The sequence below is a fragment of the Tamandua tetradactyla genome, chromosome 5, assembly GCF_023851605.1.
Source record: "Tamandua tetradactyla isolate mTamTet1 chromosome 5, mTamTet1.pri, whole genome shotgun sequence".
NCBI classification, from domain to species: domain Eukaryota; kingdom Metazoa; phylum Chordata; class Mammalia; order Pilosa; family Myrmecophagidae; genus Tamandua; species Tamandua tetradactyla.
This window is the reverse complement of record NC_135331.1, coordinates 22,605,176-22,624,589: the sequence shown is the minus strand read 5'-3', so window position 1 is coordinate 22,624,589 and position 19,414 is coordinate 22,605,176. Positions and strand designations below refer to the sequence as shown.

Sequence of the window (19,414 nt, the reverse complement as noted above, 5' to 3'; positions counted from 1 at the left end):
AAGGGGTATGGTATGTATGAGTTTTTTCTTTCTATTTCTTTTTCTGGAGTGATGCAAATGTTCTAAAAAATGATCACAGTGATGAATGTACTACTATGTGATGATGTTGTGAGCCATTGATTGTACACCAGGTATGGAATGTTTGTATGTTAAGAATGTCCGCGTTTATATGTTGGCTTTTTTTTTTTTTTTCCGCATGGGCAGGCACCAGGTATCAAACCCAGGTCTCTGGCATGGCAGGCAAGAACGCTGCCCGCCGAGCCACTGTGGCCCGCCCTGTATGTTGTTTTGGTTTGTCAATAAAAATTTAAAAATAGATACTAAAAAAAAAAAAAAAAAGAATTTCAAAACGGCGACAAAAGAGCATTAAACCAAGCACAGGGCCTCGTGCAGCTGTTTGTAGAAGCGAGCCCTGGCTGCTGCCCTGTCATCATCATGCCGCATAGTTCCACTGCCACCCCGAGATGCTCAGGGGGTGGAGAAGCGGACATCCCAGGATCCTAAGACCTGCCTGGCATCCCTAAGCCGCAGTGACCTAAGAGCAGTCTGCCTGTTAAGGAGACCCATGCCACCCATGAGAGGAAAGAGAACCCCCCCCGCCCCCGCCACACACACACAAGGAAAATGCAGGGTTGAGTTCCCTAGAATCACGAGCTTTGTCCCTTAGAGTACAAATTTAGCTCAGAATAAAAGCATCCTTTTATTAAATCTTTATATTTTGTTTCATTGGAAATATAACACAATCCTGTTGCAGAGATTTTTGGAAAATAGAGAAAAGGAGAAAGAATAAACCTCCGGTCCTACTCATCTAACCCAACTGCTTTTAGCAGGTGTATTCTCTTCTTGTCTCTTATGGAAGGGAACTGTTAGGATCGCCCAGGAATGAAGAGGCTTGCTCCACAAACAGGAGAAAATCCTGGAATAGATGGATGGTGTAAAAAGGGTTAGCATGGATGACCTTGCAGATTCTTCTGGACCCTGAAAACCTCGGGCTTCTTTGATTCATAGCAAATGGCCGGTGTTGTCCTGGGGTTCAGTCCACCAGACAATCGGGACCATGTACCAGGTCCCTGCCGGGGCCCCAGAGGTGAAGACACACAGCTCCTGCCCCAAGGACGTCACGGATGTCTCAAACTTTCCAAGCCTTGGTCAGTGTGGCTGGGACTCTTCTCATGGTGTAGTTCATTTATTCACTTGTTCATTGAGTACCTACACTGTGCTAAGGATCGCAACTAAGTGCTATTTTCTCTGGGGAGCAGATGGTGGAGTAGGAAGCATATGCCCCTGACTGGTTGGCTGTGTGACCTAACCCACGTTACCTCTCCGAGCCTTCACCTCTTCATCTGTAAAGCGGGGCCACGGCTGCTGCGCTGATTAACTCAGTAATATATGTGAACCCCTGCAACTAGGAGATGCTCAGGGGAGGTAACGCCCATTCCTTCCCTGCATACCAACAATAACAGCCATTTATTCACTAAGTGTGTGTACCAGGCACAAGAGAGCGTGCATATATATTATTAGTTAATTATCAATGAATTGGTGCTAGGAGGTAGGTAGCATTGTCCCCAACCCGTTTTGATATGCAATTTCGAGAGCCAGGGGAAGTTCACCGGCAGATGCGAACTTAGGGGAGAAGTTGTCTTGTAGTCCCAGATCCAGGAGCATCTCACCTGTGCTGGGAGGCTACTAATGTGAACATGTTGTGCTGGTTTGAAAGGATATATGCCCCCTAAGAAAGCCATGTTTTAATATAAATCTCATTACTTAAAGGTAGAATAATCCCTACTCAGTACTGTATATTTGAAACTGTAATGAGATCATCTCCCTAGTTGATGTGATTTAGTTAAGAACGGTTGTTAAACTGGATTAGGGGATGACATGTCTCCACCCATTTGAGTGGGTCTTGATTGGTTTACTGGAGTCCTATAAAAGAGGAAATATTTTGGAGACTCAGAGAGACTCAGAGAGAGCAGAGAATGCTGCAGCACCACGAAGTGGAGAGTCCATTGGAGATGAAGAAGGAAAACGCCTCCCGGGGAGCTTCATGAAATAGGAAGCCAGGAGAGAAAGCTAGCAGATGACACCGTATTCGCCATGTGCCCTTCCAGCTGAGAGAGGAGCCCTGACTGTGTTCACCATGTGCCTTCTCACTTGAGAGAGAAACCCTGAACTTCATCGGCCTTCTTGAACCAAGGTATCTTTCCCTGGATGCCTTTGATTGGACTTTTCTATAGACTTGTTTTAATTCTCGGCCTTAGAACTATAAACTAGCAACTCATTAAATTCCCCTTGTTAAAAGCCATTCCGTTTCTGGTATATTGCATTCCAGCAGCTAGCAAACTAGAACACATGTTAATACCAATGTTATTTGCTCAGTTTACCAAAAAAAAAGGGAAGTTCAGGATGAAACTAGACTCTTTACAAGTATTCTTCAGGATGCACTAGTGGTTTCCCTTTAAAAGCGAAATATGGTGAATACAATCTGGGGGAGAAACATACCTTGTGTTGCCAAAGTAGCCTGTGGAGTGTGAAGTGGGTCAGATTTCCCAAAGGTTGGAGCCTTCGTTTCTGGCTCATTTTCTTGCTGATGCTTAAAGGGACATCAAGATGCCCCTTTAGTTTGCTTCTTTCTACTTCTGGGGAAGAGACAAAACTCTGGGGGCAGGTTTTGAATGAGGAGAGAGCAGTTATCCACCTGGCTTCCCTCTTCTTAGGTGTAACCTTGGCCAAGTTATTTACGCTTGGCAGATCTGTTTCTCCCTTTGTAAAATGAGGATGACAACAAACTCTCAGGGCTGTTGAGTGGATCTGATGGGATTCCTTATGTAAAGTGTTTGGTATATAGAAGGCATATGGTAAGTGTAAATTCTTTACTCTCGCTTTAGGATGCAGTGATGGGTGGGTGGTGGTTATACATGCAGCTTCACGACTGTTCTGTTGGTGGATGTCTCCTTTAGAAAAGGCTTTCCTACAATGAAGTGAATTCTTTTGAAACTCCAACCCATCCTCTGAGCTTCTTCTGTGCATCCTGCCAAGATGGGCTTCCCCAAGTGCAAACATGTAAGTACATCAGTCTTCCCCTGCACCGCCACCCCCCCCACACACACTTTAAGTGTAATATGGTGTCACACCCAACCTTGGAATTGTCAGGGTAAAAGCAGCCAGTTACAGGAACACTCTCCTACAGCTGTAGTGAGTAACTGAGTGTTGGGTGCGTTTTGGGAACACCCACATTCTGCTAGGGTGATACGGGTGTCGTCTCCAGGAAGCGTGAGTGGAATGTGACTTTAACTGGGGAAGTGTAAGCCTACTCAATCGCATCACATTATTTTGTTGGTTTCTGAACTTGGCTATCAGAATTCCCAGGGAATCTACCAGAAACATACAGATAGCTGGGCCCCATCCCGACTTGGATTCCAGTTTGGAAAGGAAAGAGAATTTTTAGCTGTAACTCCACGCTTGCCAAGGCAGGGAGTGTCCTGAACCGTGACACTCAGGTCTTTTAAAACTAAAAGCATCTTGCAGAGAGGGCTGTCTCAGGCGATTCCAGCTTGGTAACACTAACCATCAGAATCATGCCATGAACTTTCTGCTTTGACTTCATGCTCAGTAAGCAATTTCTAATAATTTGCCTTCACACATATTTATCTAGAAGGACCTAATGGCAAATGAGAGGAATCTGGTTGGTCTGACAATTTCTATGTAATACAATAAACTTGTACTTGCTGTGTTCATCACTCTCCTGAGTCTATCTGAGACACAGAGCAAAGGAGGTGGACCAAACAAAAGGCTTTCCAGCTCTGCAGGGACTGGAATGCAGTGGCCATGTCAAGGCACTTGTGGCAGGTGGTCAGTGTGCATTAGATCATCTTCGTGCCCCTTATGCCTCCTGGCTTCCCTGGCGGTTGGGCTGGGGCCATGTGGGTCTCACCCACTGGAATGTGAATAGCAGTGATGCCTCTCGCCCAGATGCACCCAGGCCAGGCTGGATCTGGGTCCTCCTTGTCTTGCCCCTGACTGCACAGCAAGAAGCAAAGAACTCCAAGATGGCAGAATTATAAGCTGGGAGGCGCCTGGCTTCCCAAGTTGCCAGTGGAGAACAGCCAAGAGTTGGCTGACCTGCAGACAACTGTGACACAAGCACAAGAGAAGCCTATGCTGTGCTCAGCCACTGAGCTTTCCATCAGGCAGCAGTGGTCACTTAGCTTCCTCAGTCCCCCTCTCCCATGAAGGGCGTCGTGAGGACGAGGTGTGGTTCTCCAGGTCACACCTTCAGCTTTCTTCCCTCTACTGGTACCAGAAGAGAAACTACCCAAGGTCCAAATCCCATCTTGGTGGATGAGCTCTTTTTTTGGCATATACAAGTAACTGCCTACAAGTGGGCCTGCTCTTCCTTACTGGCAGAATCAGGAGGAAAAAGAATGTTCCTGGGAGGAGCTAATATTTCTTCCCCTTGGTTCCTTCTTTGGGACTAATTTATCCAGGTTTTTAAGCATGGGCTTAGCACACAGAAGATGCTCAACAAATACCGGCCATTATGATGATTATAATGCATCAGACTGTCCTGCACTTGGCTGAAGGGGCAGTTTCCTTTTATACAAGATCATCAGGCATTTATAAAGAAAAAGTTTATTTTCATCGCCAGAAGCACACAGCCTATATACAATACACACCAACAGAAGTTAAAAAAGAAAAAAAAAGTGCATTATGCATCTGCAAATTCACAGTACAAAAGATACTGCTTTTTAAATATATAATATTTAAAAAAAAAGAAAAACAATTAAAAAAAATCATTGATATCATAACGTAAAACACTGGAACCTACTGGTAGCTTCTGGAAACCAAAGGGCAACTTGTCTTGTGGAGCTCCGGAGGTGAGTGGGAGGGGCGGGGCTGTGTACCCATTTTTTGATGCCAAGTACACCAACAAAGAGGAAAAACAGGGTGGGCCAGGCGGTGACAAGATCTCCATTAAACAGGAAGGGAGCTGGGTACTTGGGGGGTGGGTGAGGTGCCGGGCTGTGGTTGGGGGCAGTCTGGACTCGACTACCCCTTAGCAAACAGAATGATGCTCTTTCAGGAGCTGTCACGGGCGCCGCGTGGCCAGGGCCTTCCTCGGCTGCAAGCACCGCCAGCGCTGTCTCTGGCCATGCATGCGCCTTGGGGGCTTGGAGACACACCTGCAGGAACCGCGGATAAGACCTGGTGCCCAGTCACAAAAGATGAGAGTTTAACAGTCTCGCATAAATACATAGTATTTGTAAACTATTATTAAGGCACTCCATTGTAAAACAATAATTACAGTGTAGGAAATGAGGAGGAGAAAGCAGCTATCTTCCCGTGCAGCAAGGCCCAGGGAGGGGCCGGCAGAGGCCTGGTAGCAGAGACCCTGGCATCAGAGGGCCAGGCCCGACAGGAGACAAACGCAGAGTCGTCTTTTCCAGATGCACCACGGGCCACACTAGGCAGCCCCATGCCACGGCGTTCAAGCCCATCCGCTTCCTCAAGGGGCGACGTGGCATGTGTGTGGATGAAAAGAATGATGTACGTGATAATTTGATTCGTTATATATATATTGAAAATATATATATGCAGTGAACTCAGACATGTAACTGCAGAGCAAACTTTAAAAAAAAAAAAAAAAACTGGGTCGCCAATCACCTTTATTTGGAATTGTGGTGTGGGTGGGTCTGCACCGTGACCGGCCAGGTGCCACTTCCTCAGCTCTCTTGCCAGAGGTGAAGCGGTTGCCCACACTGGGTTGTGTGGACTTGGGGGATACCCTCCCAGGTGGCAAGCCAAACAACAGTGCTGGGTGAACTGTATTCATCTCAACCCAGTGGAAGTACTTTCCAGCCAACAGAAAGCAATTTGCTCTTCGGAAATGTTGGGCGAGGTTACTTTTATGATCTTGACTCTGTGACTGCAGCATTTGTTCCCATTGGGGAGAACAAACCTCCTGGGATCAGCCGGGTGCAGAGAGACAAGAGTGCAAAGGACAGGGTTGTCCTGAAGGTGTTAATTCACTTGCAAGCTCAGCTCCATCCTGCAGCCTCCTCTGGGTTTGTCCAGGGGGAAGGGCTTTTTTGACTGGGGTGTGCTTTAGCTGGACGGGGCAAGTGGAGCAGGGCAGGCTTGGACAGTGCAGCTATCTGTGTGTGCCCTGTTTGTAGCTGGCATGCTTGGGCAACAGTGTGCTGTGCTGTGGAGAGGGGCTTGCTGCCCAGCAGTGAGCTGTGTGAGAGCCCAGAGGGCACAGGGGTCCCTGTCCTGAGAAAACTGAAGAGAAAGAAACCTCATTCTTGAAAAGTTCATGCAACCGGGGACACTTCTAGAAGACTGTTGTCTAGAGACAAAGAAACGGAACATGTCATTGTCAAATTTATGACCAGAGGGCTGCACGGTTTTTCCTCTCTGCGACCAGTTCTCCCCTTCTAGTTAAAATTTGGCATGCACAGCTACTTCATACTGCACAAGACATGGGCTGGGGGTGGGTTGCACCAATGCAAGATGACGATCTGGAGAAGTCCAGCCTAGCTTTCGGCGTGCCATATGAATTAAAGTGAAGGTGAGGTGGGAGATGGGAAACAGCTGAATATGTAGAGTATCAGACCTGATTTACATCATTTTCCTGTTCTCCTAACTCAGCAGGGGTGTTCTATGAAAACGGTAGTCGCTTGAATCAGTGACTTTCACAGCACAGATCTCTGCCACCGCTCCAAACCCTTGTGTCACTTTTATTCTGTGATTTCTCCCATCAGCTAAGGTCACATACAAAGTCATCTGCCAAGATCTGGCACTTCTTTGGGAGCAGAGTTTTCTTTTCAGAGACCAATGCAACCTTCTTTGTTAGGGAGGGGTCCGGGCCTTGGCAGAATGCTCTTGTCTAGTTAACGTGACTTTTTTTATCGGTGCATGGTCTGGGAATTGAACCCGGGTCTCCCACATGAAAGGTGAGCATTTTACCACTGAACCACCTGAGCACCTGGTTAGCGTGACATTTTAAATAGCAATCTGCCATATCTTTACTGGCGTCTGATTTGGGTCTTGGAGAAAAAGCATTATCCTTTTCTCCATGTCAGACTGTTAGATGTCATATCAAGAGCACTTCTGATGCTCTAAGCTGGATGCCTGGGCACTGGCCTGCTTAGATGCTGACATACCAGCTCTGCTTCCAAAACCGAGTGGGTAAGTCTGCCAGAAGCCAAAGAGCCGCTTGCATTTGTAATCCTTTACCCCCTGCCCCCTTTAACTGCATAAGAAAAATTATGGCTTTCAAAATTAAAGTTTTCAAAAATATATCACTCAAACACAGACATGGTTGAGGAAAAAAAAGCTTAAGTCTGTCATCACCAAATTTAAAAGATTATTTTGACAAAAATTGATCTACCACATGAAATCTAGTTTGGCAAAACATGTTGAAGTTGCTATTTCTTTGAGAATATGCTTTTGTTGGCTGAGGGAGAGAGGGGGGAATAAACCCACAGGGTTTTCAAGAATTAAGTGGATAACCACCTTTCAAGGTGATTTTTCTTCCTGTAAAGTAATTCATATTTTAAAAAAGAATAAGGCCAGGGAGGAAAAAAAAAAATCCTGGAGAGAGGGCTTTTTGGGGGTGGGTGGGCAAAACCTCTACCTGCTGGCTGAGATGTGAACTAACCTTGCTCCTGAGACCCACACTGCCTGGGGGCTCCAGAGACTGGCTGTGTCTAAGGGACCACGTCTGACCACTGTGAGATGAGACTCATTCATCCATTCTCAGCACCTGGCTGGCTCTGGAAGGCTTCGAGTTGCCCTGAATTAATCCGACTGACCCAGCCGAGGGCAAGATGTACGTGTTGACAAGCTTTGGCTAAGTTTTGCGCGGCATGCTCAGCTACTCCATACTGCACAAGACGGGCTGGGGGTGGGCTGGCAGGGTCTGGGTCAGGAGGAGGGAAGGGCAGAAGCTTGGGAGTCCTACAAATCTGCCCAGCTCCCTCCTGGCAGGCTATGGGCAGCCCCGCGTTGTCAAATAAAACCAGGGTCTGGTGAACTTCATCTGTAAAGGGCCACAGTATGTGGCTTCGGCTCTGCAGGTCGCATGTGGCCTCTGTTACATATTAATTTTATTTACTCTTTTCACAATCTCTTAAGAACATAAAAGCCGCTCTGAGCTCATGGAGCTGCATGCTGTAGTTTGATGACCCTGGAATTAAATCTCTCTGCCTGTCTACCGAGCTTTCTCTCTAAGAATATTATGACATTCTGTCTTGGTGACTGACGCTAGATGCATCCCTTGAGTCAAGCACAGGGTCCCAGGCAGCAAGACGCGCTGCGCTCACTTGGTTCTGGCAGCAGCTACCCACAGAGCAGAGGCCTCCCTTACCCCGTCCCGGCCCCAGAAGGGTCCAGAGACGAACGTCCCGGCCCCAGAAGGGTCCGGAGACGAACGGGAAGGAGCATTTCCACTTTGGGGGGGGGGGGGGGGCGGGGGCGGCTGCAAACATTCGTGGAGCTTGTCAACAGTCTCGTTTGTTTCTCTCGGAGAAGTGGCGGCCGGGCTGCTCCTGCAGGGGAGCCGATAGTCTCTCGCTGCCAAAAGCTCCTTTTCCTCCCCGACATGCAAACACAGGGGACCTAATGCACCTGGTACCAGGGCTCCCGGCGGGACAACCTGCGTCTCAGGCCCACGGCCCTGCCAGGCGCCAGTGCTTTTGCGACCCAAACCCAGCCTCGCTTGGTTCAGCAGCAGATGAGGCTCAACAGTGCTTTGTGGGTCCTTCCCCCAACCTGAGGGCACGTTAGCAACGACTGAGAGCACGGCGCGTGTGCCGGCCAGACACGCATCACGCGGCCTGAACAATAAAACCAGGACCCAGGACCTCAGTGGCGTGGCCGGCGCCATGCAGGGGTCAGTTCAACACCAGTGTCCAGTGCCTTTGTCCGACTTCACCTAAGCAGGGCATGGTGTGGTCAAGTCTAAACACTTTTTGGGGTCCCGTTCAAAATATCGTGTTTTTTTTTTTTTTTCCTGGAGGGGGGAGGCCCTGACAGCATTATTCCCTGGGACGAGCCTTGGTCAATATTGTATTTTTAAAATAAAAAGCACAGCAAAACAGAGGTAGGACTTATGTGGTTGCCCAAGAGGGCCTGAATGAGTTAGGGGACGTGTGCCACAGTGCTGATGGCCTCACCAAGACTCTTACCTTTCATTTTGCAAACGTGAAAGGTTTTCTGCTGTGTGTGCACATCCGAACGCACTCTTCTCCGTGCACGGTATGATTCTTCTCAGACAGACACAACTTGCAGGTTGGAGTTCCGTGTCTACCGCCCGATACTCCCCGGCTGTCCCAGGCCACCCGACTCAAATCCCCCCTCTCGATTCTTGTACTGCATGTGCGTTTTTCTCTGTGGCATCTCCTCCTCTCTACCACAGTCGTTTAAGAGAAGGCAAAATGTGAGGGGCTGAACAAAATATCCACAGTGAAGCTAAGGGAGGGATCGTATGAAAGGAAAAGTCCGAACATGGCAAAAAGCGGGTCAACTTTTGCTCGTCCACGAGGGGCTTTTCAAGTTTTCCGGGCTGGGCTTCCCTGACGCTTTCGGGGTTGCATTGGGGTTCCACGGTGTGGGGTGGGGCTCATGCAGGACGGAGGCCTCGCTCAGCTTGACATCCTGGGAGTCTGCGACGGTGGACAGGTCAGCCTCGCTGGACAGGTCTTCAGTGGAGAGGTTGAGACTTCCGAGCTTGGCGAGGGAGTGCGAGCGCTTCAGCGGGGAAGAGACGGTGAGGCCCGCCAGCCGGAGCCGTGTCTCAATCTCCTGCGTCCGCTGCTTCACCAGGCCGGGCTTCCCGCGGACGCTGTGGATGCTGTCGCTGCTGGAGCTCCGGGTCAGGTTGGAGCTCATGGAGGACGAGGTGGGGGTATAGCAGATGGTCTTCAGGAAATCCTTCGAGAAATTACTGGTGTGATTCGGGCGGCAGAGGGAGGGGGTGGGGCTCTTGAGAGAGGCTCCTTCCAGTGGAGGGGGGGCAGCCTCTGACTTCTCGGCACTCCCAGCATGGCTGGGCAAAGCTGGGGGGGGCGCCCACTGATGGGGAGGGGTCAGATCCTGGTTTTCTTCGGGGATGCTGGCCTCCAGCCTGCTGGTGATGCTCTCTCTCAAGGGTGACGCCGGATCTGCCAGCCTGCTCTTTAGTCTTTCTAGCTCTTTGGTGTGCTTGCGGACCAAGCCTGCCTTCTGCAGCTGAATGATGGATTCTTGGTGCTGCATTAAATAGCTGTGGGCTGTGGGTTTCTCGGATTCCTGACTGAACAGAAGCCGCAGGTCCTTGGCTGGCTTTGGGTCTTTCTTGGCGAGCACGTCTTCTTTCAGGGCCTCCATGTTGGGAGGGCTCTTATCACAGTGAGAATTCTTCAAGAGGAGGGACTTTGGCAGGACTTTTTGGGGCTCTCTGGAAGGTTCCGAAAGGCTAGCTGGTGGCTCTGGGGCAGTCCCAGAGCCAGAGCCAGGGCCAGAGGTACCGATGTCTGGCCTGAAGCCTGCTGGTGGCAGAGACTGGGATGCTTCAGTTGGGCTGGAGGCCAGCTTCTCCAAAGCTTGGGGCCTGCTGGACACGGGGGCCATGGGGGAGGTCGTGGGGTGCAGCAGGAAGGCAGGCTGGGTGCAGATGGCGGGCGCGCTCGGGGTCTCACACTGCTCCCCGAAGACCTCAGGGGCCCCACTGGTCCCTGGGTACATGCAGTCAGCACAGGACTTGTAGGAAGGCTTCACTTTGTTAAGGATCCCAAAAATGGCATCATGCTGAAAGGAGACAAGAATATTGTCAGAGTGCGATAATAAGCTGCAAACCAAAACATATAAGGGGGGCACAGAAATCTCTAAGAAGCTGCTCGACTGTGATTAATGGAGGTTAGAGATGAGCTTGAGATGCCTAATCGAGCTTTCCAGAAGCTATGTGCCCAAGACCCTGGCACATCAGCCACACTGCCAGCATGGCTGGGGAGCAGGGCCCCCAAGGTCTCCCCTCTCCAGCCACCCTCTGCCCTGCTCCATGTGACCCTGTCCCGAGCCAGAACAGCCCCCACCTTGCAGCAATGTGAGAAGGAAATGAGATAGCGGTTTTTTTGGCACAGTAGGTGCCCCTCCCTTTCAGAACGTGCATTTGGGGAACGTGGTAGCCAGAAAACAGAACGTTTTCTGCCTAGCGTGAACACAGCCTGGCTCTGGAGAGCCACGATCTCGCTGTGGTCTTTACAAGAGAGATGGCAAAGGGCTAAAACAGGTTTTTGAAAGGCACCAAGGGAGACAGACACCCCAATAAAGGTGTCCGTGAGGGCCAAAGTGGGTTTTATACACCAGTGGGAAATGTGGGTTTCCCAAGGAAAATCATCCTGCCTTGGGGGCACGTGGGGCCTGGGTGAGGGCGTCTTTACATCCCGCCTTTCTGATGGGCAGCTCAGCAGTGCCCATCCCTCCCGGGCCAATTGCGTAGCTGCTCTTCCGGGATGTGAGATGGAGGGAAGAAAGGCACTGCCAGAGCCAACGCGGTCCGGGCGGTATTTAGATCTGAGATTCCTAAGCTGGTCTAAAATGGAGCCTTCCTGCAAAGGGCTGAGGCTGTCAGCGCCTCAAGGTGATTTCTGTCCACGAGGTGAAGCGCAGCTCACCTTTGGGAATTAAGGCCACCCTGCAGAGCAAACGAAGCCCCCTTGAGGCAAGAAGGCTGGGTGGGGTGGTCTGATGCTGGAGGTGTCACAGAAACTCAGCCACCCCCCTCGGAGGCTGCAGGGAGCCCATGGGAGAGGGTGTGATGGGGGAGGGGGAGTCTTCTGCAGAATCCTATTTTAATCAGGGACGCTGGTGTTGGCTTTGGGTCCACCAGTGAGATCTCAGTCCTGGGACCCCTGCGCTAAGACCTGAATTCATGACGCACCCATTTTTCTGAAGCTTTAAGCAAAGGGCCCACATTTTCACCTCTATAACCTTCCCTGGGGAATAGGGTCTACATCTGTCACAGTGGGAGATTTGAGAGGGGGCACCTTTTGGGGTCACAGGGGACTAGAGGAGGGAATTCATCCATTCAACACACATCTTGGGCCACCTGCCTTGTGCCAGGAACTGCATCAGGCAGAGGCTGTGAATGTGACACAGCCCCCTGCCTGCAAGAAGCCTACTATCCACTGGTGGAAAGGGACCAGAAAACAACACAGAAAGTGCCAGGAGAGAGACGGGTAAGTGCCAGGTCTCCCACAGGGTGAAGGCTTCCCGGGGCAATCAACATGTCAGCTGAGCCTTGTCAGCTAAGCAGGTGCTGACCAGGCAAAGGGCACAGCAGACTGGAGAGCATGGCAGAGCAGGGCGGGTGATAGGAGGCGGAGCAGCAGGGGCGAAAACTTCTGCCCCCACCCCAGCCTCTGAGCCATCATCTGTCTCTCGGCTTCTGCTCTGGAGCCTCCAGTCTACCCGACGTCCACAGGCAGATGGGGGTCTGCTGCCTCCTGAGGGAAGCCCTCCCATGGCTTCCCACTGCCCCTGGAACCACGTGCAGACCCCTGCCCATGCTGCTCACATTCAGCTTCCCCCCTTCACACATTCCAAGCTGTCCCCTCTTGGGGCTTGACACTGGCTGCTCCTTCTGCGTGGAAGTCAGCCCCACCCCCAGCTCTTTGCAGGGCCAGCTCCTTCTCATGCTCAGGGAGACAGTCCCCGACTGCCCTTTCAGAAGTAGTTCCTGCTCGCAAGTTCTCCGTCGTACCCCTGGTGCTCACACCGAGCCCTGCCTGCTTCTGTTTTGTCACAACCTTCCTTGTTCAGCATCTACTCCCCCACGAGGGTGCGCGAGCACGGAACTATCCTGCTCACAGCCAAACCCCCCACCCTCCCGGCACACCGTGATTAATAATGATGAGCTGACCGAGTGAAAGCCTGCATGTCACAAATTCTGGCTGGGAAAGGTAGGCCGTGTCCTTCGTTGGTCCTCGTGGCCAATCTCCGACTGCCAGCCGTGCCGCTGTGGACTAACTGGGGCCCTGCCCTGGACAAAGTGGTTGTATCATCTCTCTTTATGGGTCTCGGCTCTTCGGGGGAAGGCATAAGTGGTGGTAATCCTTGAGTGATTCACTCTAGGTGTGGGATGGGTGTTATCATGTGGAGGCCAGTCGGTTTCACTTCCCTGTTCGCTTGCATTATGAATAAATAGTAACAGATCCACTTTCTTTTTGAAAGTTGGATTTCTAGGTGCTCGTGCTCGAAAATTAAGGCTACCCAGTGAGGTGGGCAGGGCGAGGCCAGGAACCACGAAGCTCGTTGCCCGAGGCCCTGCAGGCTGGCGGCAGAGCCAGGTCGGAGCCCCAGACAGGGCTGTACACCACAGACCTCGGCGCAGCCAGTCTCTACTCCTTGGCCACTTCTGGGGGAAAGGCCGGCCAGAAGCACAATTTTCTGAGTAGACACCCAGGTCGAGGCTAAAATCTGGTTGCAAATAATTGCCCAATAGAACAGCCATGGGCAACGGATGGAAGGAAGCATTCGAGCCCGAGACGGAAGATGAGACATTTGATGATGTGGAGGAACTGCTGATTTTTAAAGGTAGTGATGGGGGTGTAGTTCTACTACACACTGAAGTACTCATGAATAAAACGATTAGCATGTGGGGTTTGTTTCAAAGTAATCCAGGGTATGGGGACGTGGGGGTGTGGGGAGGGGAAAGAAGAGGAGACATAAATTGATAAATGCTGAAGCCGGGTGCTGAGTTAGACGTTTTGCATTTTTACATAATAAAAAAGAAAAGCAACTGAGTTGGAAATGCTGCCCCAGGTGTGAGCGGGGCCACCTGGGGAGCAGACAGCACCCCGCAGCCTGGCGCTGTCCCTGGAAGATCACTGTACACACCCCGCTCCCACCACCCTGTAAGAACTGCTCTCGGACACAGGCCACCAGCTGCTGGAGAAAGAATTGCCAAGCGGCAGAGCGGACAGCAGGCAGGGTTACTGGGGGCCCTTGTGCGAGGCGGGATGGAAGTGGGGTGCTGCACTGCCCCCCCGCAGCAGCCCGGGCCTACCTCCAAGTCGTCCGGACAGCTCCTCTTGCTGTTGTTGTTGTTGAGGTTTTCCCGGTCGAGCTGGGCTGGGGGCCGCCCCCATCTCCCTGCCCCTGGACCCTCCTCCCTTTCCACCCCCTCCACCTGGGGCAGGGAGCCACCGTGGGCTTTAGGGGCCCCAAACTCCAGTCTCTTCTTCGCGTCCTTCTCACTGGGTCCAGAAGCTTCCTGAGGGTGTCTGGAGGGCCTGTGCACCTCTGCTGGCTGGGTGGCTTCCTCCAACAGGGCAACCCTTTCGAGATCCTCTAGCTGGACCAAGCTGCCGGCGCCGTTGCCGTCGGGGGAATGCAGGAGGGGGTCTGAGAGCCGCCGGAAGCAGCAGGGAAGGGCAGGGGCTCCTGGGGACCTGCGGCCGGGGAAACCGGCCTGGGCTGCGTCGTGTGGGCCGGGAAGGTGGGTGTCCAGGGTGCCATCCAGCGTCTCTGGCAGGAAGTCCCCGGGCCCCGTGGGGTCGTCTGCGACCTGCTGGAGGCTACTGTCCGTCTGCTGGCGCCACAGCTTGTTGTGCCGTTGTTTGCTACGGGGAGGGAGGGCAGGGGGAGGTCAGCAGAGAAGACAGGCCCAGAGGTTCTGGGGAGAGGGGTGGGGAGAGCCAGGAAAGGGGCAGTCCCAGGCTCCGCAGACGCCAGACACTGCATGTTCCTGAGAAAGGCAGGGAGGAGAGAAATAGCCCCAGGACCCCAAGTCACCCTGTACGAGAAGCCTTAAGTGCCTTTCTGGCCTTGTTATGTCAGCTAAGCAAGTGGAGTCTAAACTTGAACTTGTGGGTGTCTGTGTGTTAGTCCCACCGCATTCGGGGAACCTCGGCACATCATCCATGTTCCAGCTCTTCATCTCTTCTGAGTGAGACTAACTGTCCCAGCCATTCTATAAGCAAATTACAGGGATCAGAGCAAAGAGTATGTAAAAATGCAGCACATACCCTGACATAACAATGTAAACACACGCCATACACGTGGATAAAGCCTGGAAGATCCCAAAAATGCGGAAATTTTTAGGTTGAAGAGATTCCAGGGGTCAGTCTTTAAAATAGTCTTTCTAATACTATATTGTTTTTATAATACATTTTTAAAATGTAAGACTTCAAAAACCTAAAAAACAAACAAGAAGGGCTTGTAATGAAATGAAGGAAATAAATCGCCTCCACGGAGCTTATCCGGAGTAACAGAACACACAGGGTGAGTCTGGGAAATGGAGAGTGAGACAGTGCGGTGTGGACTGAGGATCCGCTGCCCCCCACCGCGCGGGGGTGTCACAATGACTCCCCATGACTTGCTCTGGACGCACGTGCTGGGCAAGGCGGAGAGGTGGCCACCCAAGGTCAGGGCTGTGCCACTGTGAACCTGGCCTGGACAGCAGCGAGGGGCGGTCAGCTAAGTGGGGGGCAGGCGGGCTGTGCCTTCCTCCTCCCTGCCCTGCGGGGAAGCTGCCCCCGCTCTCTGGGTGGCAGGGAAGGAGTTCAGAGATGGCCAGAGCCGCTCTCTGGGCCTTGTCAATTTTGCCAGGACATCCCTTCCTTCCCGAACTTGGCTGAGAAGCCAGGAGGCAGGGTAGGGTGGACTCGTCCATGGCTTCCTTCCCGATGTAAAGCAGAGAGGCCTGCTTATTGTACGCAGACTGAACAGGGTAGGGAAAGTGAGTTGAGAGAGAGAGACCAGCTTCTGGACAGGAGAGCCTGGTGTGTGCTGGGGTCACCGTGACCGAGGCCCTCACCGTGGTGGGATGGCAGGATGGTCCGGGGCCTGCTGGCTGTACGTCCCTCCCTGCCAGCCCACTGCTGAGCAGTGTCAGGCAAATGAACCTCCCAGGTTCAACTCCTTATCTGTAAAAAGGGGAGAGCCTCTACTGTGTACATCTTCTCATTTGGGTGGGGATTAGAGATTTCCCAAACCAGCTCTGTTAGCTGAGTCTCTGCCCTGCGCAGTCAAACCTGAGCAGTAGTCGTGCAAGGAGCTACAGGTGGGCACTGCAATTCTTAACTCGGAAGAAGAAACTGCGGCTGGGGGAGGCTCATGAGCTTGCCCATGGTGGTGGTGGGGCCAGGTCGGGGTGCCCCCTGCTGCCCCCCGTGGGTGCCCTGCAACGTCCCGCGGCAGAGCCTGTGCCTGGGAAATGGAGGGGAGGTACACAAGGCCCACAACTCGGGTGAGGAATTAGGCTCCACTTCCTCCAGAAGCAAGACGAGCTTTATGCCTGTGCCAACAAAATCAAAACGGGTCCCTCCTGGAAACCACGCATCAAACCCCCAAACAGTGGCTGTTTTTCTCAAACCGGCTCTCCCTGAGAGGCAGGGTTCGAGCTGCAGAAGCCACTCCCAGGCTGCACGGTGGCATGCTCGAGATGCCGAGGGCTGGTCCTGGGCTGGTGCCCCTTATACTCGCCCCTGCCAACCGTCCTCTCAAGAGGCCACCCACCTTGCATCCAGGATGCCTTCATACTCAGACAGCTGCCTCATGAACCCCGCGTTGGGGCGCGTGATGCTGCGCTTTTGCTTCACGTAGTTGTATGCCTTCTCCAGGGGCCACCCAAATTCCTTCATCGCGTAAGCTATGACGGTGGACGCGGACCTGCTGACACCCATTTTGCAATGTACCAGGCACTTGGAGTGATTCCTTCTGCAGGAGGAGGGTGTGGAAGGATCGAAAGTAAAGAGTTGAAAAGCGTAAACAATTTCCTTCTCACGGGTTTTACGCAACTGATTTTTTTTTTTAAGAACCTTGAAGCTATTTCATTACCCAAATCCTCCTGTGTCCCTAATGTTAATGCCGCCAATGTTCACACACCCTCTAAAGGAAGCAACTTGACTGTAAAATCAATTAGCGCACAATGGGAAATCAAAATAAACCTGCCCTTTCCTCTCCAAGTTTTCCTCCCAAAATGGGCTGCCTTCGGGGACAAAGAGGGAGCCTTCTTTGGGACAGGCTGGACCTAAAAACCTTTTGTGGGAGGCAACTGGGTGGTGAAACAGACTTCTGCTGCTGCAGCTACTCTGCTGCTTGTAGCAGGTACAGTGAATGAGTTCCATGAAAAAAAAAAAAGGGGTCTGTGAAGCGAGGGCTGCAAGGCCCTTGGGAGAGCAAGATGCGGTCAGACAGGAGCTGGGGCGGAGGATGGCAAGAGCCGCTGCTTGGGCCAGGAGGGAAAAGAGTGGAAGAAGATGGGGCTGCTGTGGTGTTCTCTAAGGAGGCGGTACTGGCCCGGGAGCGGATGACTTCACAGATGTGGCCAGACCGGGGAACAGTGTCTCCAAGAACCACTTGCTGAAGGACGGGAGGGAAGGCAGCTCCGGGCTGGTACTGACAGCACCTGTGAAACTGTCTGTACAGAAGGGGTACCTACCAGCCTGCCTGCAGGTGGGAGCAGGCTCAGGTTCCTAGATCCTGGCCTGAAAATTCCCTCCCCGTCTGCTCTTTCCTGACTGCGGCTCTGAAGTTCTCCAAGTGTGGGGCTCTGACTGCACCCCCTGGGCACACAGAGAACTAAGATCTGGTAAAGACTTGGTAGGTCACTTTGACCTGGGGAAGAAGTGGTGGGGGTGGGGGGGCAAAACAGAAGCTGGTGCTTTTCTCGATAGCATCTTAGAGTTCATCTCTTTCTGTTCTTGATCTCCATAAAATAGAGTTGCTCTGTGAGAGAATATTGTTGAGGGCAAGAGATGGGTGAGGCGGGCGACGGGTGGTGGGATGACCATGTCTTCGGACACTTCCCTCACCTTCCACCCGAATGGGAAAATGGCAGTAATTCAGGGAGAGAAGGAGGTTGTGAACCTGGCGCGCAGGCCTGAGCAGGTTTCTCTGGGGAAAGCAGGCCTAAGGGTTATTAATCCCCAGGGATAGAGCTCCCAGGGGCTCCAGTTGGTTGGTGTGGAACCAGGGCCAGTGATGAAACTGAGGATGAATAGGTGGGAGAGAGCACAGACAGAGGAGTGAAGAGATAAGGATGAAAATAAACAAACAATGAGGGGGGAGGATAAGGGGTAGAAAAAAATTGGGTGGATTGTAATACTAGTGGTTAATGAGAGGGAGGGATAAGGCGTATGGGATGTATGAGTTTTTCCTTTCTATTTTTCTGGAGTGATGCAAATGCGCTAAAAACAATCATGAGGACCAGGACACAATTATGAGCTGATATTGTGAGCCAATGACTGCACACTTCGGATGGACTGTATAGTGTGTGAAGACAGCTTGGTAAAAATACATATATTAAAACATATATAGGTGGGAGGGGGTGCAGGGGTGGTTCAGTGGTAGAATTCTCACCCATCACGTGGGAGACCTGGGCGTGATTCCTGGCCCATGCACCCCGCCCCCCACCCCATTCCCAAAAATGTGAACAAAATTCTCTATGCTATATGTATCACGTATCTGCTGCTCTGTGTGTATATTATAGATTTACAGATTCATATATGTAGGGAGACATAAAAAAAATACTAAAAATTTTAAAAAAAGACTAGGTGGGAGAGAGAAAGCTCCTTAGAGCCTGGCTCAACAGCACTTCTCCTTTGGTGTCTGGGGCCCAGGCCGAAGGGACAAAGCACTGTCTGACACCAAGGCCTTCTGTAACTGGGGCTGCCCGTCCCTGCCCACCCAGCACCCGCCCATCACCCCCGGCTCGGCATCTCCGCCCACGTACTTCGCTTTGTTTATGAAATGATAGGCTTCATTCCAGTGGGCCAGAAGATCTGTTGTCTCTTCGTCATAGACTCTGATATTGTGATATGCAAATAAGCCAGGAAAAAAATTATCTATTTCTCGAGTTACATTTAAAATGTAGTCCACACTGCAATGAGAAAACAAAACAAAACAAAACACAAATTTGGAGAATCAGAAGGAGGAACTATCAGAAACTGAAGTAACAAAATAAAAATTGGGCAGAGAGAAAAATTAGATGTGCTGAAAATTCATAAAGACTATATGATTGTGGCGGGATTTTTGTTTTTGTTTAGTGGCAATTTTTAAAAAATATTTTCTACTTCTTACGGTGAGCACAGATTGTATTTATACTAAAACTACATTTCTGTATTAAAAAAGCTTATAAAAAGACAAATCAGTTCAAGGCATTGCTAAGCAATGTTAATTGTCAGATAAATAGATGTATTTTACTTAAATAAATCTGTGAACTCTTTAATTTTAAAGCTTGAGAATTCACAACTATGGGTATAGAGAGGCTTTAGAAAGAAACAGTTTCCACTTCTAAGTAGTTAAAAAGTAGGATATATCTATTATTTATGTCCTTGGGAATTACATTAAATTCTTTTTGAAATAACAGGATATAAATAAATGAATAAATACTTGAGAGGGTCTCTTAAGCCCAGTTCTCTATTTCCCT

The 19,414-nt window shown here is 51.1% G+C and overlaps 1 protein-coding gene across 2 annotated transcripts in view; it reads right to left on the bottom strand.

Annotated features, from left to right (window-relative positions):
• Positions 1-4,613: 4,613 nt before the first annotated feature.
• Positions 4,614-19,414, bottom strand: part of SSH1 (slingshot protein phosphatase 1) — a 66,698-nt gene continuing 51,897 nt past the window's right edge. For both annotated transcript variants that reach the window (XM_077160110.1, XM_077160111.1), the window contains 4 exons: positions 18,719-18,865; positions 16,501-16,701; positions 14,048-14,603; positions 4,614-10,788 (listed from right to left, as the gene is read on the bottom strand). In XM_077160110.1, coding sequence (XP_077016225.1) covers positions 9,523-10,788; positions 14,048-14,603; positions 16,501-16,701; positions 18,719-18,865 — 2,170 coding nt within the window. In that variant the 3' untranslated portion in view covers positions 4,614-9,522. The remainder of the gene's footprint in view (positions 10,789-14,047; positions 14,604-16,500; positions 16,702-18,718; positions 18,866-19,414) is intronic.